This window comes from Candida oxycetoniae (assembly GCF_023343755.2).
Source record: "Candida oxycetoniae strain CBS 10844 chromosome Unknown scaffold37, whole genome shotgun sequence".
NCBI lineage: Eukaryota > Fungi > Ascomycota > Pichiomycetes > Serinales > Debaryomycetaceae > Lodderomyces > Lodderomyces oxycetoniae.
The window spans coordinates 17,237-42,312 of record NW_026055463.1 but is presented as its reverse complement, the minus strand read 5'-3'; the positions used below and the strand labels follow the sequence as shown (position 1 = coordinate 42,312).

General features: G+C 37.4%; 5 protein-coding genes and 1 pseudogene across 6 annotated transcripts; 4 read left to right on the top strand and 2 right to left on the bottom strand. All coding sequences in view use genetic code 12, as the record gives it.

Moving 5' to 3' along the window:
- Nucleotides 1-2,147: 2,147 nt before the first annotated feature.
- HNM1 (Hnm1p) lies at nt 2,148-3,776 on the top strand (the record flags this gene model as incomplete). The annotated part of the gene is made up of 1 exon (XM_049324784.1): nt 2,148-3,776. The coding sequence occupies one exon, from the start codon at nt 2,148-2,150 to the stop codon at nt 3,774-3,776; it is 1,629 nt and encodes a 542-aa protein (XP_049179474.1).
- Nucleotides 3,777-6,673: 2,897 nt separating this feature from the next.
- On the top strand, nt 6,674-7,735 carry CHA1 (Cha1p; the record flags this gene model as incomplete). The annotated part of the gene is made up of 1 exon (XM_049324783.1): nt 6,674-7,735. One exon carries the CDS (start codon nt 6,674-6,676, stop codon nt 7,733-7,735), a length of 1,062 nt encoding a protein of 353 aa, XP_049179473.1.
- Nucleotides 7,736-8,458: 723 nt separating this feature from the next.
- Nucleotides 8,459-11,753, top strand: KGF56_003449 (uncharacterized protein; the record flags this gene model as incomplete). The annotated part of the gene is made up of 2 exons (XM_049324782.1): nt 8,459-8,612; nt 9,724-11,753. The coding sequence occupies 2 exons, from the start codon at nt 8,459-8,461 to the stop codon at nt 11,751-11,753; spliced, it is 2,184 nt and encodes a 727-aa protein (XP_049179472.1).
- Nucleotides 11,754-12,224: 471 nt separating this feature from the next.
- On the top strand, nt 12,225-15,929 carry KGF56_003448 (annotated as a pseudogene). Its single transcript has 2 exons — nt 12,225-13,573; nt 13,970-15,929. Coding segments are annotated over exons 1-2 (3,309 nt in total).
- Nucleotides 15,930-16,179: 250 nt separating this feature from the next.
- Nucleotides 16,180-17,877, bottom strand: SIR2 (Sir2p; the record flags this gene model as incomplete). The annotated part of the gene is made up of 1 exon (XM_049324781.1): nt 16,180-17,877. One exon carries the CDS (start codon nt 17,875-17,877, stop codon nt 16,180-16,182), a length of 1,698 nt encoding a protein of 565 aa, XP_049179471.1.
- Nucleotides 17,878-18,749: 872 nt separating this feature from the next.
- Nucleotides 18,750-24,482, bottom strand: KGF56_003446 (uncharacterized protein; the record flags this gene model as incomplete). The annotated part of the gene is made up of 3 exons (XM_049324780.1): nt 18,750-20,482; nt 20,887-22,149; nt 22,358-24,482. The coding sequence occupies 3 exons, from the start codon at nt 24,480-24,482 to the stop codon at nt 18,750-18,752; spliced, it is 5,121 nt and encodes a 1,706-aa protein (XP_049179470.1).
- Nucleotides 24,483-25,076: the final 594 nt, after the last annotated feature.

The following is a 25,076-nucleotide window of genomic DNA, read 5'->3' as shown; positions in this document are numbered from 1 at the left end:
CGTATCCAGTATACCCAATAGCAATAAGCAATAAGCAATACCCTTTCTAACCCCTTCACCCATCTCCTATAGTTTCAATTTGGAAAACAAAACGCAAAAAAAATATATCTGGTAGCGCATCGATTTTTCAGGTAGTGTCTTAACCCATCTTTGTGGCGTGTACCTCGTATCAAAAAAGAAACATCGGCGCGCGCGCGCACGAGAAAGTTTGGTGAAATTTTTCTTCTTCTTCTTCTTCTTCTTCTTCTTCTTCTTCTTCTCTTATTAACTTTGTCCGAAAGTTTTTCCATCACTATAGACAGTGCAATGTACTTGAGGTATTATTATCACCATTGAAAGCGGTCTCAATACTGTAGAATATATGGGGATTCAGTTTTTGTTTTCCTCTTTTTGCGCGTATGAGATTTGCTCGATATGATTGTGAGAATTTTATCTAATTTTCAATCAATATAAATTGCGATGCGTTGATGGATAGAAAAAATTGTACCTTTTAAGAACCTGTCTGGAATTAAAAATGAAAGAGAGGTGTCAGTAGGTGCAAACATTGACCTAACAATGCCCTACTATCGAGCGAAGCGAGATAGTGGGGCATTGATAGATGTGTAACGGACCTACTATCGAGCAACCTACTATCGAGCGAAGCGAGATAGTGGGGCATTGATAGGTGTGTATGTGCTACACACGGGTATGTAATTCTTTACTAGTTATATTCTTGTAGGAGCGACACTATCAAGCAGAGCGACCTACTATCGAGCGAAGCGAGATAGTGGGGCAACACTCAGTGGCTTGTTACAACACTATCAACCAGAGCGAGATAGTGGAGCAGCACTGACTAGCTGCGACAGCTGTATCTATCTCGCTCTGCTCGAGCAAAACAACCACATTTAAGGAAGCGGTCTGCAATAAATCAGTGGCTTGTTACAAAGTTCTAAGACACTATCGAGTAAAGCGAGATGGTGTCGTGAAATGCTACAAAGTGCTCACTATCGAGCAAAGCGAGATGGTGTTGTAACAAGCTACAAAGTGCTCACTATCGAGCAGAGCGAGATGGTGTTGTAACAAGCTACAAAGTGCTCACTATTGAGCAAAGCGAGATGGTGTTGTAACAAGCTACAAAGTGCTCACTATCGAGCAGAGCGAGATGGTGTAGTCAGTACTGCTCGATGGTGTTAGTGTAGTCAGTGCAGCTCGATAGTGTTAGTGTAGTCAGTGCTGCTCCACTATCTCGCTTCGCTCGATAGTGTCGATAGTGTCGATAGTGTCGATAGTCTCATGAAAGAACCTATATGTTCTTCTTCCAAATGAATGTTTGTGATAATACAAAATCACGTGATCCATTGGACTAAATATATCACGTGATATTTTCGTATATTTGTTAAGATCTTTTTTCGTTAGTCAGTTGTTGGTGTAGTTGGTGTAGTGAGAGATAGATGCCCAACTATCTCGCTTTGCTCGATAGTGGGGTGTAGTGAGAGATGCCCAACTATCTCGCTTTCCTCGATAGTGGGGTGTAGTGAGAGATGCCCAACTATCTCGCTTTGCTCGATAGTGGGGTGTAGTGAGAGATGTACCACTATCTCGCTTTGCTCCATAGTGTCTACTCAACAGTAGAGTCGATTTTATAATCAAGGCGAGCAACCAAAACCCAAAAAGAAAGAAATTTTCAATTTCAACATTTTTTTGCAATTTACCAAAAAGCTTATTTTAGTGAAGAGAGAAAATTTTTTATTACAAGGAAACAGTAATGTAACCATAATCCGGTAATTCCCGATTTGAAAGGTTTTACCATCCTTGTCCATTTTCTGCATAGCTTTCCATCTCATTTCACACTGATTTCACATAAATGTCACATTTGCCTCTCATTTCACACTCATTTTACACTCGTTTCACATTGATTTCCCATTTGACACTGATTTTTTTTCTCTTTATCTAGTTGAAATTTCCAGATTATCAAAACAATAAGAGATATAAGACTAGATTCATTTCCCCATACATTTATAGTTTGCATCTTTTTTTTTTTTTGTTCTCTTCTTCTCCTTTATCTTTTCATTTTCTATAAATGAAAAATTTTATATCGTCTTGACTCTGTAAAAATAGTTAGCCCATTTTTCCCACCAAGTAGCTGGTACTTGTCTAGTAGATAGAAAATGAGTAGTAAAATCGACAAGGAAGACCAATCTCGTCCTTCGTCATTAGTGTCGTTTCACGATACCGAAAAAATTATGGATGTAGAGGATTCAAAGAGCTTTATTTCGTTAAAACAAGGAATAAATGATGGTGGTGTTGGTGGTGTTGGCGGCGGGGAGATGAAGAGAAATTTTTCGAATCTAAGTCTTGCAATGATTGGGTTCTCTCTAACCAATAGTTGGTTGGGTATATCGTCAAGTTTAGTCACTGGTATTCAGTCTGGAGGTCCAATTTTGATTGTCTATGGTATATTGATTGTTGCCTCGGTATCTGTTTGTATTGCAGTGACCTTGGGAGAAATGGCAAGTGCCATGCCCTCTGCTGGTGGACAATATGTGTGGGCTCGTGTATTGGCGCCAAAAAAGTATTCTAGCTTTTGGGCTTATATAACAGGAAGCATATCATGGGGTGGTTCCATATTCACTACAGCATCAATGTGTTTGGCACTAGCATTGGAATTATTGGGTTTCTGGAACTTGTCCCATCCACAACATGAGACTCAGAAATGGCAAATCTTTATCATTTACAACATTGTTAATTGGTTTCTTTTCCTATTCAATATCTGGCACAAGTACCTCCCTATTGTAGGAAACAGCATATTCGGTATTAGTTTGACTTCATATACTATTATTTTAATCACCGTGTTGGTATGTTCTAGGGGCAATTACCAAAATGCTTCTTTTGTGTTTGTTGAGTTTACAAATGGAACAGGCTGGCCTTCTAAGGGAATTGCATTTATTGTGGGCCTCATTAACCCTGCATGGTCCTTTTCGTGTCTCGATAGTGTTACCCATTTGAGTGAGGAAACTTCGCAACCAGAAAGGGATATCCCCAAGGCCGTCTTATCTACAGTAGCAATTGGGTTCGTCACCGCATTCACCTACTCCATTGCTATGTTTTTTTGTATAAACAATCTTGATGGAATAGTCAACTCCAGCACAGGTATGCCTATTCTCGACATTTACTATCAGGCATTGAAGAATAAAGCTGGTGCAATTTGTTTGGGTTCATTGGTCTTTCTCACTGCTTCAGGCTGTACAGTGGCATGTCAAACTTGGCAAGCGAGATTGTGTTGGAGTTTTGCTAGAGACAACGGATTGCCTTTGTCCAAGTACTTGTCAATAATTGACCCTAAAACAGGTGGTCCATTGTACGCTCATTTATTTTCAACAATTATGGTTACTATCGTATCGGTCTTGGTTTTTTCAGACGCAGCATTACAGGCTACAGCATTAGCATGTGTTTCTTTCTTACTTATTGCATATTCCATACCAACAATTTGCTTGTTAATGAGAAAACGTCAAATCCGCCCAGGTCCATTTTGGCTTGGAAGAATTGGTACATTTTGCAACATCATCTTGTTGTGTTGGTGTTTGTTTGCATTGGTGTTCTTTTCATTCCCTGCATACTACCCAGTTACTGCTGCAGGAATGAACTATTTCTGTGTTGTTTTGGTTGTTTACGTGATCTGCATGCTTACATATTGGTGGTTCCCTATGAAGAAATACCGTTGCAAGGACAATTTCCGCGGTGGACAACTAAATCAAGAAGAAGTTGAGTTCCCAAACGTATGCATCAATGCTTGGTAAGAACAGTAACAATAACTACAGCAGCAGCAACAACAACAACAACAATAATAACATTTTTATGCTCATCTTATAGACATTATCTATTCTTTATGTATAACTATCTATATTTTCTTTTCTTATTTTTTTCTTCTTTTGTTTCTAATCTAAAGTATATTTATATTGTTAGCCCCTTCTGTTGATCAACCTTTTTTGCCCATCCCAAACACTCTCTGTGATTGTCCAAGTGGCCAATTCTTTTGTATTGTTGGGGATTTGACTAGTAATCTTTGTAATAATGTACCCCATGTTGAAAAAAGCATTTGAGTATATAATCATAGAAATCAAAGGAAATCTTTGGATTGCTATAAAATAACTCAACCCAATTCCAAAAAGGACACCTTTGCGGGTGTTTATCCATTGTTTCTGCTCAACAAGAGTGAACTGAAGCCTTTCAAAATAGGGGATTAGTAAATCTTCAGCCAAATTGCACGATCCATAATAAACAATCAATATTACTGCAGTATAACGATAATCCATCATTTGTAATAAAGCAACCAGCAATATGGCAAACATTGTTCCTATTTTACTCATAAAGGTTTGGAACGAAATGAACAACAATATAGTGAATGAGATTTTCGAAGGAAACAAGTAAATGCAACTGAAAATGACCAAATTTAACAAGTAGTAGTTTGCATATCTCCTTGTAAATGACTTGAACTCTCTTGAAAACTTGAGTAAATGTCGTATAGTATAGTAATCAGGATAGACTACACTAGGATCGGGCAACTGTAAATAATTTTCACAATTCCGTGTCTTGTTTATTGAGTCCGTATGCTTCAAATTCATCAAAAACAAAGCTTCAAAACCGGGATCAAAGAACCGATATAGCGTCATGCAAAACACATTCAAATTGAAATACAAGCTGAAAAAAGTGTCTAGTTTTTCAATGAATTGCACTTGATCACCCATATAACCAAATTGTAAAATAACAAGTTTACTCAAATATAGCGGTCCATTAAGGAAAGCATATAGTAGCAATGATATTACCAAGTACTTGAAAAAAATATGAACATTGTCAAATGTGTAAAATTGCAGATTGGTCAATGATTTGAATATCGATGCCGTCGTAAGCTCTATACTACGTGCTATTATTGATATGGAAAAATACCCTGAACTATTTGATATCCAGATCGGTGACGGCATTGACTCTAAAACAACAAAGATAACCTCTGAACCTCTGTTGAGTTGAGATTAGAATAATCTTTTTGGGGGTTCCTTAAAAGAAAAGAATAGAAAAAAGAAAAGAACAATAGAATAGAATAATAGAAAGAAAAAAAGAACCCTTAATAACACACGGGTTTGATCAAACACAAAACCACACTTTTATAATGCCTGATGATTTTTGGAAGAACTCAGTAATAGTAGCTGGATCTTTGTGCTTGTATATCTAGTCCAAAACTCGTATTGATGTATTTAAATTTCTTAAATTCTTTATATAAAAAGTTTCTTTATGTTTTAAACGATGAGCTCTTTTTTCGCAATCTTTTTTCGCAGCTAAATTGCTTTACAGCAACACGATCGAGCAACACTCTCGGACAACACTATCGAGCAGAGCGAGATAGTGTTGCACTCTATTCTACTCTACACTATCGAGTAACCCTATCGGGCAAAGCGAGATAGTGTTCCACTCTATTCTATTCTACACTATCGAGCAACAATATCGAGCAGAGCGAGATAGTGTTGCACTCTATTCTACTCTACACTATCGAGTAACCCTATCGAGCAACACTATCGAGCAACACTATCTCGCTCTGCTCGATAGTGTTGCACATTGACTAGGGACACTATCTAGTCAACACCTCCTCGCGTGACTACTCGATACCACTATTCAGTCTGGCTAGTCATTGCTGGTCCACTATCATGCTCTGCCCGATAGTGTCAGTCATTGCTGGTCCACTATCATGCTCTGCCCGATAGTGTCAGTCATTGCTGGTCCACTATCATGCTCTGCCCGATAGTGTCAGTCATTGTTGGTCCACTATCATGCTCTGCCCAATAGTGTCAGTCATTGACTAGTTACCATTTGCTGTTGTTAAGCTTGTATATTTGATTTGCTGAAAAAGAGGAAAAAGAGAAGAAAGGGAAGAAAGGGAGAAAAGGAGAAAAGAAAAGGAGAGAGATTCGGTTTCAACAGAGTTTGGTCTAATAAAGATTGATTTAATAGAGATTAGCATAATTTACAATTAACCTGGACAAGATATGTGGCTTAAAATTTTCAGACTCATGGGGAAAAGTCATCATTGACAAACTGTAACCCCATAGCCAAACTATGGTTAGTGGAGTAACCCTATAGCCAAACTTTGGTTAGCAAAGTGACTATGGTCAAACTATGGTTAATTGAGTAACCCATTTGCAAACTATGGTTACTCGAGTAACCCATTATTCGGTTAGGAAAGTAACTTATGGTCAAACTTCGGTTAATGAAGGGATTTACATAATCTATTTACTTAAACTGTGGAAACGATGATCTTATTTATTCTTACTTTAACTCCCCTCCCCTCCCCATGTATCTCCTCTCAGTCGGAGTCACAGAAAGTTTTAACATCTAAGGGAGGCTCTTAAGAAGAAGTCAACTTTTTTTTCAGTTGACTTCTTCTTACTAACGCGGATGCGATGTGAGGCAATTCTTTTTTTTTTTTTTAACTTCTATTCTTTTTTTCTCTTCCTGTCAAAACTCCTTCTTATCTGATTCAAATATAACCGATGAAATGTAGCGCTGGGTAAGTAGTTTAATCCCCTTTGCCATGGATTCTGTAGTATATATATATATATAAATGTATACGTAGTAGATTCAATTCCTTATCTTTTTTTGAACAAGTAAATTCTTCAACATTTGCAAAGTGTCTCAAGACTTCAACATGTCTCTAGTCAATTTGCAGCCAGAGCCCAGATTAAGATCACCACATGTAAAGACAAGTTTGAAAGAAGTAACACATTTGCTACCAATGGCACCGCCATGTCGTATTTTTTTCAAAAACGAAAATGAACAACCTTCGGGCAGTTTCAAATTGAGAGGAATAGGTCATCTTGTTAAACGATCAATTGAAAAAGCTCAAGAGCAAGGTATTACCTTGGATAAGATACATCTCTTTGCTTCGAGCGGTGGTAACGCAGGATTGGCAGCCGCGTATCTGGCTGCGTTCTACAATGTAAAATGCACTGTTGTTATCCCCACAATTGCGAAACCAATCATTATAGAGAAACTCAAAGGCTATGGAGCAAGCGTTGTTCTTCAAGGTAGATCCATAAACGAGGCTGATCAGTTTTTGAAAACTTTGATGAGTAATATTGGTGATGCAGTATTTCCCATTTATTGTCATCCTTTTGATAACCCTCATATATGGGAAGGTCACTCTTCAATAGTAGATGAAGTGGTGGAACAAATAGGTGATAATGATATAGATAAACTTAAAGGGTTTGTATGTTCTTTTGGTGGTGGCGGTTTGTACAATGGGATATACCAGGGAATGGTTAACAATTTGGTTAAAGGTGATATATTGCTAATTGAAACGGCACAAGCACCAACATTGAACGAATCAATCAAGGCAAACAATATAATTACATTGAATGAAATTAACTCCCTTGCTACATCGTTGGCGTGCTCGTATACAACAAAACAATCATTGCAATACTACCAAACAAAATCAAATGGAATCAATTCAAAACTAGAGACAATAGACGATATGGATTCGTTAAGAGCTTGCGTAGCCTATAAAAAATATAATAATGAAGTAGTGGAGCCAGCTTGCGGTGCAGCTTTATCCGTTTGTTACAATCGTTTGGATCTATTATTTAAAGCGCTTCCACACTTACAAAAGGATGATATCTTGGTAATAGTGGTATGTGGTGGATCATGTACCACTGAACAGGATTTGGCTCATTACCAAGTGATTGTTAAAAAATCCGAAACCAAACTTTAAAAGAACAACGTCCACCTGCCATCAAAGTTAATAGAGAAGTTTGACAATGGCACTGCTGGCACAAGAAACCCGGTCTATTTATAGTTGTTGTTTTTCTTTTCGACTTTCCGATAATAAATATACTCAAATGAATTGGGGACTTGTAGGTGCTCTACTTGTATAACTTGATAGTTGTGATGCCTATGAAATATCACGTACTTATACACACGGGTTTGATTACGTACTTATAGTGTGGTAAAAAGCTTGAGGAAAAAAATTGAGAAAATGGAGAGTTGACCGAGTTGGTTAAGGTGACAGACTTAAGTTATTTAGCAGGTTAAATTCCTGTTGTTATAAGAATACTTAGTAATCTGTTGGTATGTCTACCGCGCGAGTTCGAATCTCGTACTCTTCATGATTTTTTTTTTTGCACTAAATGAAGTATTATTTTGAGATGAATAAAGTTGATAAAAATGTCATCATTAAAAAACAGCTAGGCGCCTAAGTATTTAGACAATTATGCTGGTTAACTAATGATGACATAAAAATGTACATTGTACATTGTAGAAGAGGAATTTGGAATGATTTAAATAGAAGTTTACAAAGTAATATGTATTTAATAGATAGTAAACAAGAATCTGAATTTTGTAACACATCTGTATATTATGTTGAATGGGAAAAAAGTATAATTCAACTTGTTATAGAATAATATGTTACATTTAAATCTAATATAGATTGATATCTATGCATGCTGCAGGTTATAACAAAATTCACTATCGAGCAGAGCGAGATAGTGTTGATAGAGTCGATAGAGTCGATAGAGTCGATAGAGTCGATAGAGTCGATAGAGTCGATAGAGTCGATAGAGTCGATAGAGTCGATAGAGTCGATAGATTCAGTAGCATCTAGTGTGCTCCACTATCTCGCTCTGCTCGATAGTGTCGATAGTGTCAAAGTTTTCTCGTTTATTTTTGGCTGCAAAATATGCTCGTTCGCTTTTGATTCTTTCAGGAAAAAAAAACCAACAACGTTTAGGTTTTGGCTGCAAAATCTGTTCTCTCTGATGGTGCCAGGTTTCAGAATCAGTCATTAATCACAAATGGGGCGAGGCTACTAAAATGAATAACTTCATAAACTCATTTTCTTTGTGAGTTGGTCCTCATCCTTTGAGGAACTAAGCTTATTTCGTCTCACGTGACTTATCAATAAATTTTTTTTTAGCTTTAAGGAAAAAAAGGCTAAAGAAAAAAAAAAGACAAAAAAAAACAACGTCATCCTAACTATAAACTCATCAAAGAGATAGTATTGACTTTATTTCCTCTAGCCAACTGCCTTTTCCAGCGAACGAATCAATCAACTAAGCAAATTAAGAGGTTCTGGTTATATAACAGTACCTCGCCTTGAATAGAAAAAAAAAAAAAAAAAGAGGGCGCTTTTTTCCCATATCCATCAATCAAAGTAACAAATTTTTTTTTCGAAAGAAAACCGAGAAAGCTTTGGATAAAAAAGTTTGCATATTCGCAGTGAGTCGAGTAAAAGAGAGAGTGTGTGTGAGAAGTGAGAGAGAAAAAAAGACTTGCTGCTTATTATACGTTAAGTAAGGGTGAGTTAAAACTATTGCAAATATATTGGTGGTTCACAGAGTGCGAAATTAGCAGGGTGCGAAATTAGCAGGTACAAATTGGCAGGTACAAAATAGCAGGTACAAAATAGCAGGTGCAAACTAGCAGGTGGAAACTAGCAGGTGGAAACTAGCAGGGCAAAATAGCAGGTGCAAAATAGCTGAACAAAATAGCAGGGCAAAATAGCGCAACATTAACCAGTACCAGGTTATACCAGTGTGGGCTCATAATAAGACAAAATTTTGGGCTTTTTTTTTTTTTTTTCTATATAGAAATTAAAAATGAGAGCTGATATTAGAAGGTGCCGGAGGTGCAAAAGAAAGAGATTAGGGGACGAACCGTTGGAGGTGAGGCAGTATAAGACATGCGCCAAATGTCGTATTATAGAGAGAAACAAGAAAAATCTGCGAAAGCCTCTAGCTGAAGAAACTATGCTTTATGGGTTGAAGCAATTTCGAGAACAGCAGTCAACGGAAAACTATATAGAAGAAGAAGGGTTATTGAAAGACGAATTTTTCAAAAGGTACCATAACAAGCCTTTTAACTATGACGTTGAAATAGCAAAAGTGCTAAATGATCCCAATTACGTGCCGCCGGTGGTTTCAATTAATACAGATGATATAGTGGTATCATCGGGCACAACTTCACCCAACGGGACCAAATATCAAATGACAATGCATCCGGATGGAAGCGAACAACCCCCCAAGTCTTTGCCCAACTCGCACCATCGAGTTGAAAAACCAAGAAAACCTCGACAATCATTGCATCGTGATATGCGCCATTACCAAGAAAACAATCTAAATGCAAGAGTGGCCAAGCATGAGTATCCAACTACCACAGCAGTAGCAGTAGCGGCGGCAGCAGCTGCTGCAGCTGCTGTTACTCGGCTGAATGAAGCTCATCATGCATACCCTACCACCATTACTACCACCCCGACCACCACCACCACTACCACCACCACCACCACTTCAGCAGCGGCAGTTACTAATCAACTGATATCATTACCTACTCCAGTCTCAGTAGATATGCAGATTGCCGATGAGCAAGAAAATATTGTAAAAGAGCTCTTGGAACTAGGAAACGAAGACGGCGAGGAAGTAGTAGCAGGAGCAAACGGGTTCAATCCGTACAACTATAAAAACGTGTTTCACGATTTACAGCAATTCATATTACGTATTCTTGATAAAATGGGGAAAAACGAAAATGTCAAGAATATAGTCTTTTTAAAAGAACTAAATGAAAAGTTTGCCAGAGAAATGTCTCAACCGTGTGCAACTCAACATCAAAGCTATCACAATGTGAAACTTAGTGAGAAACAATCGAGGCTTAACTTGTTGAGGAACTTAAAATCCCTATATGTTGATCCAATAATGGCGTCGATGTCGTTGAATTTGGAAGAAAAGTCAAGCAATGTACATGACTACAAATATACTAGTACTCTAAGATCACACTTTCATTATATTGACACCAGTGATCATGTATCGAACGACTTTCAAAAACCACTGAGTATCAAAAGCTCTTCAATTAATCTAAGTTATCACAAGAAGCTAAATATTATCACAATCAAGGTCAGTTACTCGTTGAATGCACCCAGTAGTAGTAAAAAGGACATGCCGAGCCTCAAACGCGCGGTTTTCAGAATCTTGAAACAATTGAAAGAAAGTAATGGTACCCTAAAACATGATCGTGAGACGGGTCTTCTTGTTTATAGGGCATTAAAGGAGCAAACCAAAGAACATGTTGAAGATGAATTAATGCAATATATCAATCAGCTATCTGAAGAGGAGTTTATCAGAAATTTTATCAATTTTGAAAATATGGAAGAGGAAGAAGAAGAAGAGGAAGAAGAAGAGGAAGAGGAAGAGGAAGAAGAAGAAGAAGAGGAAGAGGAAGAGGAAGAGGAAGAGGAAGAAGAAGAAGAAGAAGAAGAAGAGGTGGGGATGGAGATGGAAGTGGAGATGGACAAGGAGGAGGAAGAGGAAGAGAAAGAGGAAGAGAAAGAGGACGAAGGCAATAATGAGGATAAGGCAGCAACAGGGACCACTGTTCTTAGTGCTGAAAAACATGAAAAACAAGAAGAACCTGAAGTAAATGGAGAAAATGAGCAAGATGAGAAATATGAGGAACATGAGAAATATGAGGAACATGGAGCAATTGAGAAATATGAGGAACATGGAGCAATTGAGGAAAATGAAGAACATGAACGAGAAAATGACTCTGAAACTAGTGATGAAGATGGTGTGGGTTTAGAGACACAAAAGGAACACGTTTTAGAAAGTCAGGAGGAAACACCTTTTCTTGGAGAAAAAGAGCGCGAATCTATTGAAGATGACATGCAAGACACTTTACTAGAATCCAAACCACTTTTAGTGAAAGAGTCTGCACTTGAGATTTTGGACCCTGTCTTTGAAACATAGCTTTATTAGTTGGCAGAGATACATTGTCATTTTGAAGAAACAGAGGATAGGCGGTAGGGGGGAAACACACACACATGCACACACACACATAAATAACTATGATTGCGCAATACCATAATTAGTAGGTACTTTCCTGACACAAGAAGTATATAGAGAAACATATTGCAGATAAATAAAGAAATCTCTGACTGAAATGAGGTGGTTTACTTCACTATTTATATATATATATATATATAAAACTGAAATATTAGTTTACTGTGCGATTGAAAGGAAAAAAAATAGAAGAAAAAAAATATGATACAATAAGAATAATAATATAGTTTCCCCGAAAACTCCATTTTCTGGCACGAGATCTGAAAGAAGAATAGATCTTGGCGTTAAAACCCTTTCCAAGAGAGACGTATTCTTAAAAGCAAGTGTATTAGGATAAAAGAAATCTTGTTATTGTCTCTTGTGTTTTCAAAACCCAGTATGAAACTAATTACTGTATCATCATTGCTTATCTATCTGGTCTCGGTAATACAAGCAATAAAGTTGGATACTAATCATGTTTCGTCGATAAGAGACGCCTGTGCGTTAATTGCCGATGGTTTACTAGATTACTACGAAGGAACCAAATATGGTGGAACGATTGGTGAGTTTACTTATCCTTATTATTGGTGGGAAGCTGGTGGTGCTTGGGGTTCAATGATTGACTATACCTTTTTCTTTGAAAATGATACATATGTTCCCTTGATCAAGGAAGCTTTACTTTATCAGGTTGGTAACGACAACAACTATATCCCATTGAATCAGAGTACTACAGAAGGTAATGATGATCAAGGATTTTGGGGTATAGCCGTGATGGGAGCAGCAGAGAGAAATTTCAGTAATCCAGATGATGATAAATTGAGTTGGTTGGGATTAGCTCAAGCTGTTTTCAATACAATGACAACGAGATGGGATCTTGCCGATTGTAATGGAGGATTGAGATGGCAGATTTTCCAATGGAACTCGGGTTATGATTATAAAAACTCGGTTTCTAATGGATGTCTCTTCCACTTGGCAGCGAGATTGGCCAGGTACACTAGGAATGATTCATATGTGGAATGGGCGGAGCGCGTTTGGGACTGGATGTATGGTGTGGGATTGTTGACCGAGGGCAATGCTTGGTATGTATACGATGGTGTAAAAATTGACAACAATTGTTCAAATATTACCAAATACCAGTGGACATACAACCAGGGATTAATGTTGGCAGGGTGCGCATACCTTTACAACTATACTGAGGATGAAAAATGGTACAATTATACTTGGCACTTGTTAACAAGTGCTCAAATCTTTTTTATGAATAAAACGGGAAGCATGGTGATGTATGAAGCTGCATGTCAGCCCCATTATACCTGCAATAATGATCAACGATCCTTTAAAGCATTTTTTTCTAGATTTTTGGGACTCACCTCAGTATTAGTTCCAGATACATACTCGACAATTAGAAAATGGTTGGTTGATTCCGCTAACGGAGCTGCTGGCTCGTGTACTGGAGGAACGGACGGACACACATGTGGTCTTTCCTGGACAAATTGGACTGTTGGTTGGGATCTGTACTACGGTTTGGGAGAACAAATGAGTGCATTGGAAGTAATGCAAAATTTAATGTCGGATCAAAGACCTCCACCTTATACTGCAGAAGACGGTGGATCGTCAGTGCCTCATCCTGCAAGTGGATATGGAACACCTGCAACAAATTCGTCTCCGTTGAAGTTGGATGGAGGCGATAAAGCTGGTGCAGGAATCATCACTGCTGTTATCGGCGCCTCTCTAATTGGTTCTTGTGTCTGGTTAGTGTTATAGAGAGAAACCACTTTTTTCTGTGGCGTTTACCAATGTGTGTTTTTCTATCTATGTACATTGTTTTTATAGCAACTTCTTTATATATACATATATATATATATCTGTTTAAACTATACTGGTTCCTATCTGTCTACCAGGAATAAACATTTTTACACGAGAATAAAAGACAAGAGGAGAAAAAAAATGTATATCTTTGTTATCATCACCAAAGATAAAGAAAGAAAAAAAAAAACAGACTTTACTTAGAAACTCTCTTCTTGTTTGGGAATTGCCACTCAAAGTTTTTCCCATTAGTAGCAAGTTGTCAGAGAAGGGCAATACAAATGCAAAGAGGTGTGTGGAATGAGTTCTGAAGATCAATTTACGTCAATTCAGTGGGATAGAGAAGATGTGGGTAAAAACTCGATTGCTCGAATTGCTGATATACATGATGCCATTGAGGAGGAGGAGCCGAGTGACGCTAAATACGCAACATTGAGCAAGAAGCTTGAGCTAGAGAAAAATACAATTGGTGATGAGTATCAAGGGGGGTTTATTTCTGATGTGACGGCCGGTACTGGGGTAGCAGCTGAAGAAGAAGGTGCTGGTGATCCTAGCAATTCCCTTATGATATCATCAAACATGGCAGATTCTAATGAGACGTTGTCGCGAGTTGAGACGAAACAAAACAAAGGTAGCAGCCAGGAGGGTCAAGTAGAAACAGGAGCAGCAGCAGAAGCAGAAGCTCCTGCGGGAGCTTCTGCTTCTGCTTCTGCTTCTGCTGCTTCTGCTCCTGCCCCTGCTCCTGCCCCTGCTCCTGCTCCTGCCCCTGCCCCTGCTCCTGCCCCTGCTTCAACTGGTGCTTTTGATTCACTAGCACCACCACCACCAGCAAGTCTGAAACTTGAACATACAGAAGAGTCAAGTACAGTGAATCAACCAATCATAGATAAGACTTTAGGGCTTTCCAAAACTACAGAACCTACTGACAATACATCTTACTTTAACAAATACACGATTAAGGTGTCTGTTAGCCATCCAACTCGTGACTTGGATGCATCCTCTAAACCTTTTATCTCATATTTAGTCACCACAACCACCAATAATCCCTCAGTTCTAAAACTCACAAAAGAAAAAGCAATAAAAAAGGGAGAGCAGTATCTCACGTTTAGTGTCCGTAGAAGATATGGAGATTTCAGGTATTTTTATGAAAGCTTGATAAATGATTTTCCTACTGTCATGATACCACCTTTACCATCAAAGCTGAATATTAAATATCTCACTGGAGATACTTTTAGTCATGAATTTGTTCACAAAAGATTGCATTCGTTGGATCGCTTCGTAAGGTTTATCTACCATCACAAAGAGTTATCACAGCTGTCTATATTTCACCTTTTCATAAGCGATTCTAGTGATTGGAACACATTCACAACATCGCTCAAAATCAAAGAATTGAATTTGAATGGAGATCAACTGGGTGGAATAGTCAACAAGATGGTAAATGAAGATCTTATTACTGAAAAAGTGATGAATTTCCTAACCTCATCAAGGCACAAGAAAGAAACCAATCGAGAGATATTGGAGATAAATGACAAGTTAAAGAAACTTTACGAAAACTTGATTAAATTGGATCGAATTTTTATCAAACTAAATAAAAAGAATCGAGATCTTACAACTGATTACGAACAATTTCTGAATCAAATTCAAAAAATATCCACTTTTCAAAAAGATTGCAATGAGGAATTATCAATGGCGTCGAATTTTAAAGTGTTTGCCGAGTCATTGGACTTTTTCCTGAATTCTTGGAATGAGCTTCACAAATACTTGGACGAGTCGTTCCTCGTTCTGTTAAAAGACTGTTCAAAGTATATTATCAGTCTAACCAACTTGATTGAGTTGCAACATAATAAACGCATAGACTTGCAGGTGTTGCAAGATTACTTGAACAAAAGCAGGAACGAGTTGGAAAATACAACGGGTGCACCACATAGTCATCCAGGTACAGCACATCAAAGTAGCGGAGGAGGAATCGTGAATAATACAACTCAATTGATAAAAGATACTATATCAACTTCAGCAACTCCATATATGGGATCGACATCGACCGAGAATAAAATACATAAATTAGAAAGTAAGATTGCCCAACTTGATAACGAAATAACCGTGCAGACAAAATTGATCAATGACTTTACAACTAAATTTATTAATGAGGAATACCCATACTGGGATAAATTTAACAAGATTGAATTGAAAAATTCGATGCTTGGTTTATGTGATAAACAAATTGAGTTTTACACTAGATTGACTGATAATTGGAGTGAAGTTGAAATGAAACTTTCAAAGAGGTTGGAAGAATTGGGCTGAGCTGAGCTGAGTTGAAATTTAAGCAAAAACTAGGCTTTTACTGTAACGCCCTCATCACCTTCCACTCTTCCCCCTCTTCTCCTTGCTGTAGACTCTCTTCATCCCTTCCCTTTTGCTTTTAACGCTCTTTCTGTAAAAGTGTATAACTTTTAGCTACTACATTTGTTAATAAAGAAAAAATTTACATTAAGAATGAAACAATTAAAAAAAAAAAAAAACTATATCTACCTCTTTAATTTACTTTACTCATTTATTGGGTACTTTCTCTTGATATCTTGATTGTAGAACCCACGCGAGCAGCTACTTTAAATGCCTCTCCATCACGTACATCTGGATGATCAATATGCCATTCTTTCCCCAATAGAGAAATAAGGTACGAAGCCACATCATCACAATATCCAATCAAACTTAAGTCAAATCCCCTATCCGGAATTTGTTCCTTATTAATTAGTACTTTTTTCACATGGGGGGGAGCTTTGTCAATGATACTTCCTACCGGGTCGACTTTCAAAGATGTGCCTATAATAATTATCAAATCGCAGGTATTTAAATCCTCTGGTATTTTCTCATCAAATTCTTTAGGCAAATCTTCTCCGAAAAAAGTTATATTTGGTTTGATAATCCCGTAATTCATTGCTTCTTCTTCAACAGATTCCCAGCATTGATAACATCTAGGTACTTGCTGGAGCAAAATGTGTTGAAATATGTCTCTACCGTCTATAACTCTTCCGCATGTTAAACAAGTCGCTTGAGCAAACGAGCCATGACATTGGACGAGTTTATCTTTAGTTATACCTGCTCGAGTTTCCAAGTTGTCAATGTTTTGAGTATATAGTCTCTGCATCTTATTTTTATCTTGCAAAACTTTCAAAAACAAGTGTAGTAAGCTTAGTTTATTTTCAGGTGGTAATATCAAATGTGCAATTGAGTAAAAAATCTGAGGATTAGCTAAGAAAGTACTATAGTTAAAAACTTCTCGAGGGTCTGTAAGACTTAGTTTTTTCAATTGGTGGTAAAGACCATGATGTGATCTGAAATCAGGCAAACCTAATGATGTCAGTATTCCTGCACCAGTAATTATAAGAATTTTTGATTTTGTTTGTAAATCAGTTAAAAAGTCCAGTAGTGAATAGTCGGTGCTTCCCTTTGTTATTACAGGATCAGTTAAAATCAACTGCACTAATAACTGGCTCAACTCTTGAACAGATAATAGTGGGTAGTCCATCACTGTCTCCTTGGGATAACCAAGATGTAATATTAAATTCACCAAATCCTCCTTAGTCAAGGCTTCCTTTAAGAATTTCCGAAGAAAAGCGCCAGCACCCTCCTGTCGTAAATATTGACGATATTTTTTGTTCAACTCTGCATTTTGTTGGAAATTTGTGATATATGGAATTGCCAAAAGACGCAAACTTTCACTTGTGCCTTTATCTGTATCTGATTGATCTGGAGTTACCAAATTTCCGGCAGCGATTTTTGCTCCAGCTCGAGTATCTTTACTATTTTTCTCGGTTCTCTTTGTATGCACTTGTCGATCTGATGAGGACATCGATATTATTCGATGGCCTTCATTTTTCTTCTTCTTTTCCTTTTCCTTTTCCTTTTCCTTTCCCTTTACTCTTTCTTTATAAACCACTTCCGCCGCCACATTTGGTGCATCTGTGGCACCAACATTGCCAGCTTGTTTGTCAAGTTTCTCAAGTTTCTCATACACGTCTCTATATCTGTAACTGACCACCTCTTCGGTAGCTGGCGGCGATAAAAGTCTTGATAACTTATTAAAAGTTGCAGTTTCATTGGATACTTTTGCCCCGCTCAGTGACAAAAGCGAGTCAAGTTTTCGTTTCTTACGTTCATAAGCTTCATTAGAATGCAGCAGCCTTGAATTTGGTGAGTATCTAGTGCCAATATCGAAATCTGGTGCATTGTTGGTCCCTTGCAGGGTCATCTTTTCAAAATAAAATTATCGTTCCACACACACACACTCTCTCTCTTGTTATATACCTCTCTTCTCTTCTTCACTAATAATCGTAGCCAAAAAAAAAAGAAGAAAAGAAGCTTTTTCCACAGGGATAAACCACCTTGTTGCAGCTTTAATAAACTCTTCTTTGCAGTGAGCTGAAGGCCAGCAAAGATTTAAAGAAGCCCGAATAACCCAATTAGTACTAGTGTAGAAAAGAAGAATCTCTTCATCGAAGGAAAAATTGTGGACGTTTTTTGTGTCTCATAATTTTTTTTCTGGTTGGGTAGTGCGTGTTACAATTTTGTTTCAAATCCTCGACTGAGACGAAGCACGGGGCGATGAATTGGGCAAGGAGATGGTACGGGGCGATGAATTGGGCAAAGAGATGGTACGGGGCGATAAATGGGCAAAGAGATGGTACGGGACGATGAATGGGCAAGGAGATGGGTACGGGCAAGAACATTGTGGGATAATGAAAAGAGATGAAACCGAGATGAAACCGAGAACCGGGGTCGTAGTTGACAATCATCTGGGTCTAGGTTCGGCGGATCTTGGCTCATATTTTTCCCTATAGCGTAACAGTGCAAGACAAATGAGAAATGACTCTTCCCCCCTCCCCCCCCTTACCTCCCTATAGTCTTGCTTTAGAAAGATTCTTTTAGAACATCCAAAAAAGACACCGTATATATGTAAATATGTATGTATATATATATTCCATTCCCTCCTTCTCTCTCGATATAAAGCAGCTGCCCAAACAGCTCAACATTGCTTTTACCAGCCTCCTATTTCTTTTACCAGCCTCAGGTTTCTTTTACCAGCCTCCGGTTTCTTTTACCAGCCTCTTATTTCTTTTTTTATTAAATATTTTTCTTTAACCTGTCATCTTCTTCAGCTTCACTATCTTCGTCCCCTTCTCCTATATCAAATAGTGTCACTCCATTATCCCCAGACGGCACATCCCCGTGATTTACCTCTTCGTAATCTGGTGGTGCTGCTGCTGTTGCTGCTGTTGCTGCTGTTGTTGTTGTAGTAGATGATCCTTGATCATTATTTCTAGACGATTTCTTCAGCTTAACGTCTTCCAACTCTAAACTATCACGTTCAATTCTATTCCTTCCCAATACATTTTCTGCATTTCCATCCTCATCTTCCACTTCCTCTTCGTCATGACTCATGAGTGACAAATCATCCAACTCAAACTCATTAAGGCCCCCTTGTTGGTAATTTGGGTGGTCTGGATCATCAATACCTTCTTCACCAGTTGATAATTGTTGAGAGACAGCCAACATGTAACTGGTTTCGGTGGGTCTCCATAACCAAGCAATGATCAAAAATACAAAAAAGTAAACAACACTTGGCCAAAAATCAAAGATGAAAAAAGAACCTTTCCAATGCTGTTCATACATATCAGTTGTTGACATGCTGAGGTAAATGAATGTACTCAAGGTTAGTCCAAGGAATGTCAAAGCCACAGCAAGAAGTATAATGTAGTATAAATGCTGATACAACTGTAATTTTATGATTTGTCTTTGTTGATGTAAATTGCTAGTTGTTTTTCTAAGCGATGATAATATAGTCACATAGTAAATGGACAACACAATCGATATAGGAATCAATGGTAACAAGCCCAAAAATCCACCAGCTTCGGCAACGTCAATGCTACTGGTATTAACAATTGCACTGGACGAGCCTCCATAATAGTTGAAAATCAAGTAAATCAAACTCGATACAAAATTACAAGCAGCCAAAATCTTACACCAAAACATAGTCTTCTTGCTCAACTTCAATTTTACAACTCCATAACCTAATGAAATGCAAAGCAATAAAAAGAATGAGAATGTAATCTTTATTGCATTACAAATGGCCATGAACACCATATAAGCTCTAACAAGTCCATTAGTTGGGCTCTCAACTCTATTAACACAATCGTAATATGACCAAATCACCAATGTGTCAAACGTCAAAAATCCCAACATGGCCAATAAGTATCTCTGTAACGGTAAAATCTGATTTTCTTTTCTTTTTTTGAAAAATTGAAATCCAAATAATACCAATGTTATAGCGTAACATAACGTTAAAATACCATAGGCCGGCAATTTCGGTATTTCACTAGCACTCAATTGGCCAAATGCATTTTGAAAGTTGATTATGCCTTCATATTTACTGTCTGAAACAGTAGTAAATGTTGAGATACAATAATACCCAGTGCGGTTGATTGGGTAATGTATATTAGCCGGTCCCAACTGCGTCAACTTTGATGACAAAATAGTGGAATTGGTTGAATTCGAATTGACCACAAATTGCCCTCTTTGGTCAGGATTACAAACCTTGTACTCATTAATAGCACGGTCGTCGCATACGAGAATATATTCTTTCAACTGTTCATTATAGGCACCAATATTGACAAGATCCTTATACTCAAAAATAATAAAACTCACCGATATATCATCAAACTGTTCCTGTTCCTGTTCCTGCTGCTCTTTCTCCAGGCCCAGTTTCTTGAAATCATACTTGTGATCACCGAATTGATTCAAAGTAATCTCAATATGCGGTTTGAGTGACCCTCCCCAATCTTTTTTAGAATATAATCCTGAACATACTTGAGAATGGTTATCATCATCAAATCTGGCCAAATTCGCAAGGGCCGTAGCAAGTAATAGAAATAAACTTACTACATGCATTTTCCCGTTATTTTTCCACACTGTCAACCTGTTTTTTTGCTTCCAAAATGGCAGTAACAGTAATGATATCGGCAACAGTGGGTATATTACTTGCAGTGGTTTATCTGATGAATCTTTTGGATGATTTTTTTTTTCCGAGAAACCATGGAGATTAATATGCTACCAAGTGGTGTCCTATTGATCCATCGAGCTACAAGTGAGGAGAGTTGGTTACTAATGTAGTTACTAGTGGAGTTGGTTACTAATGTGGTTACTAGTGGAGTTGGTGTAGTTACTAGTGGAGTTACTACTTATGTAAGTTGATGCTATATACCTGCCCAGATGGTGCCACCGCTCTCGTAAACCGTTTTTCCCAATTGGTCAACTTTGTTGCCCCATTCAACCAAATGGTTATATAAAGTTTTCACCAGCTCCAAATGCAAGATTCTTGGTTGCAACCAAGTCACAATTAATACTTGGTCAATTTGATTGATATATCCCTGTATCAAACCTAATGAAAAACACTTGATTATCAAAAGCTCGACATCGTTCAAGTCCGTTTCTGTAAATTGACTAATCTCTTGAAATGTTAATGTTTTGTCCATCGAGGTAGATGCGGATTTGATTGATATCAATTCTAGTAACGCCATTATTATAATCTTTTGGTTAAGAAAAGTTTTGTGTGTAGTTAAAAATGGCGATTTCTCAAAAGCAATGGCTAGCCAGTGGTTGTACTCTTTTATGTTCCCCGAATTCAAATTTTGTATTAAATTGTATAGCCAATTATACTGCAGTTCAGGAGTCAGGATTTCATTTAGGATATCATGGAGCCTCAACTCTCCAAAATTGTATACCTTGTCACTTAGTAACGCAGCAATACACAACTCGTAGCATAATTTGATTTTTTCCTCTTGACTCAATGTCATTGTTGAGGACAAGTACAACAATCCGTTTTTGTAAAACTCGTTATAGTTTTGCAAAATCTTGTATAGTTCGCATTTGGCCAAGTAGTACGCAGCATTGGTCTTTGCATTGAGGTCGTTGTTCAATTCTTGAAACTTGGTCTTTTCCAATTTTGTCAATATCAATTCTGCCTCGTCTAGCTGGTTCAATAGTAAATGAAACCTACTAATTTGTAAATCGATATAAACCAACGCATTTTCATTCTCAACAAGCTTAACAAACTCAGGGTCAGCTTCGTCCTTGAAATTGTGTTCTCTTTTCAAGTTGTTAACAAACTCAACGCGTAACTGAATCAACTTGTCTAATGTCTCCTCCGGTTTGAAACTCTCCAAAAGAAAATCAACAATCTTGGTAGGATTCAACTTGGTTTGAAATTGACTAATAAACAAAGTATACACTTTGTTCTTCAACTCAAATGTAATTAACCCGGGATTCTTGTAATACAACTCATCCAATACCTGTGTTAATTGATGCCATAACCTACGTTCATAAAAATCCTCCAATTGATAAAAGTAACTAATCAACTCGGACGACTCAAGTTCCAGCCTTATGGTGGCTAAAACAGTCGAAATCTCACTATCAATATCCATAGCCGACATCTCCAACAAGAAACAAAGACCTTTAAACAAATACTCTCAAACAAATACCCTCAAACAAATACTCTACAACCTTCCTCCTGTTCTATTAAACCTTTCTTCCAAGGCCTTTTTTTCAATTTTTCAGTTTTTCGTCGTTTTTTTTTCAACGTTTGCCACCAAAGAGAGAATTTGATTACGACATTGAGAAAATGCGACAGTTACCTAAATAGGATGCAAATAACGTACCTATCTACCCCTACATACCCTTGCTACTTGTCAAAGTGTCTACTTGGAAGGACTCCTTAAAGCCTTTCCAAGTGGTTAAATTCTCATCAAATAAAGTCCTGCCATTTTTCAAATAGTTTATCATAATCACAAGCCACTTTTTTTCCATTTTTTTCAAAAAATCGTTAAAGGTATTCATTATAGCTTGGGTTAATTGTATCATATCATTGTTGCATAGTTCAATTAACTGGTTTATCTTGTTTAGCTCCTTTTCCAAATGAGCTAATCTGAATTTTATCGAGGATGTAGGGGATGTGGAAAATGACTGTGTCACTGATGAGGTGGACGAAGGGGATGGTGTTGGATTTGTAGCTCCTGTTGTTTCCCCAACAGGTAATTGAAAATTGAACTTTTTCGGCGTATTGTTCCCGCCAAATAAGCCATACCATGATGACTTTTTAGCAACCTTCTTTAGTGAAATGCTCTTTAAGGCATTGTTTAAAGTGGGCGAGTTGAGCTCTTTCAAATGGTCTAGTGAATTGATAACAACGGCATCTTCTTCCTCGTCGGTCTTGGCCGAGGTAAAACTGCTGTTGCCATTGGCACCACCACTGCCACTACCACTACCTCTACCGCCATCAATTATATTATTCAAATTAATCAATTGTTGAAACTTGTTAAACTTCAATTTGTATAGCACTTTAAACTGGATGATCTTGTACTTGTAAAATTTAATCAAATTTAATGCCGTTTGATTATACTGCAATAACTGATTTACAGGCTCTTGCCATTGTGGGATTAACTGATTGAACACAAAATTTTCAAAATTCAAAAATGATTGATCCATTGTAGATCCAAATTTTTCAATAGTTTCTGATAAGTCGTTTTGTTGTAGATGTAGGTGTGAGTGGGTGTGTTGCTGCTGTGACTGTGACTGTAGCTGTGGCTGTTGCTCTTGTTCTTGCTCTTGTTCTTGTTCTTGTTGTTCTTGTTGCTGTTGCTGTTGTGCACGCTCACTCTCAAGATCATGTTTCCTTTGTTGATATATTTGAAGTGAAAAATTGTTAAGGTTCCCTCCTAGGTCAACAAGTATATTAATCAATCCCTTATAATCTTTGGTAACTTTCATATCAATCTTGTTCAAATGTGATAGGTTCTTGATGACTTTATGAAATCGTAATTCAAAAGAAATCAACTCATCAGGAATGGTAAACTTCAAATTCTGTTCGAATCCCTTCAATTCAAATAATTTGATTTGATCATTTAGTTTGTATAACTCGTCATTTATCTTTTTCAAATTTGAAAGGTGGTCCTGTTTGCTTGTGCTGATATCGAAACCATTGACAATTGGTAAAATTGAATATAATCCATTTTGGTCAGTGGGGTTCACAGGATTGGCTAGTAATAGATTATTGGGTATGATATTAACTGGTGGTTCATTTAATGCATTATACCAACACAATTCGTAGTTGGGATCCAAGAACTTATGCACCAATGGACAATTTTTCAACTCTTCACTTGAATCAAAAACAATGTCATCAAGAAACAATTTAAAGTATCTCTTTCTCATCTCCACTATGTTAGACTCGTTATCTATATTAATTGTGTTTAGCAAATAGCTTAAGAATGAATGCTTTTCAGGTATTGGTGGTATGATCAAAGTTGGAAACAATTTTATCAAGTTATCTCTTAATGATTTAAACTCGCTGTACCTCCTCTTTACAACAATCTTATTCAAAGATTCCTCGGAGAAAAGTTGGATAGTATATACGATTATCGATGAGTTGATCAATTTTTCGGAATTGATGATATCAATTTGTAAATGTTTGTCGTTCAAGAGTTGTGTGATTTTATTTGAAAGGCCAATGGTACTATTGACGAGCTCGTGGGGGTACCCTTCGTCGTTCAGGAAAGTCTTGCTGTGACCAATATTGTTGTTACCCAACTGTAACCTTGTTTTATTATCATTGCTCTGGTTGTTACCCAACTGTAACCTTGTTTTATTATCATTGCTCTGGTTGTTACTTGCATCAGTCGATGATGCTTGCTTATCATGAGATTTAGATGACGTATGATAGGGGTCCGTTAATATTGATGGGTTACCGTAAAATGAGGGATTATTATCCTGTTCTATATCATCAAATAAGTTGTTATCATCCGACATCGTGACTGTGACTGTGACTGTGACTGAGAGGCCTTAAAAAGTATAACTGAGTGGGCCTACAAAAGCGTACAAGTCTGCTCAAATAACGACTAGAGGCCTTAAAAAGTATAGCTGAATGGGCCTATAAAAGCGTACAAGTCTGCTCAAATAACGACTGGAGGCCCAAAAAGTATAACTGTGGCCTACAAAAGCGTACAAGTTGCTCAAATAATGACCTTGTTATAATACCTTGAATCACCTTTGTATATCACTTTTTTCTATCATTAAAGATTTCACTAACAAAAGATTTTGTTTGTTATCATTGAGATTGACAAGCAAACGATAACTACAAAGTCGAGGGTAGAGTGGGTCAAGAGGATGATAAAAGTCGCAAAACTTGCCTTTTGGAAAGGTTAAGACGTAGGCAATGTGATTTGGCAGAAGTATAATTACATTTTAACGTGTTGTTTATTTATTTCCATCTGTTCTAGACTAGACGAGTGAAACGAGTCTAGTCTAAAGAGTACAGAGATTAGAGATCAGACGAGTGAAACGAGTCTATTCGATAGAGTGTAGATAAAGAGACCAGACGAGTGAAACGAGTCTATTTGATAG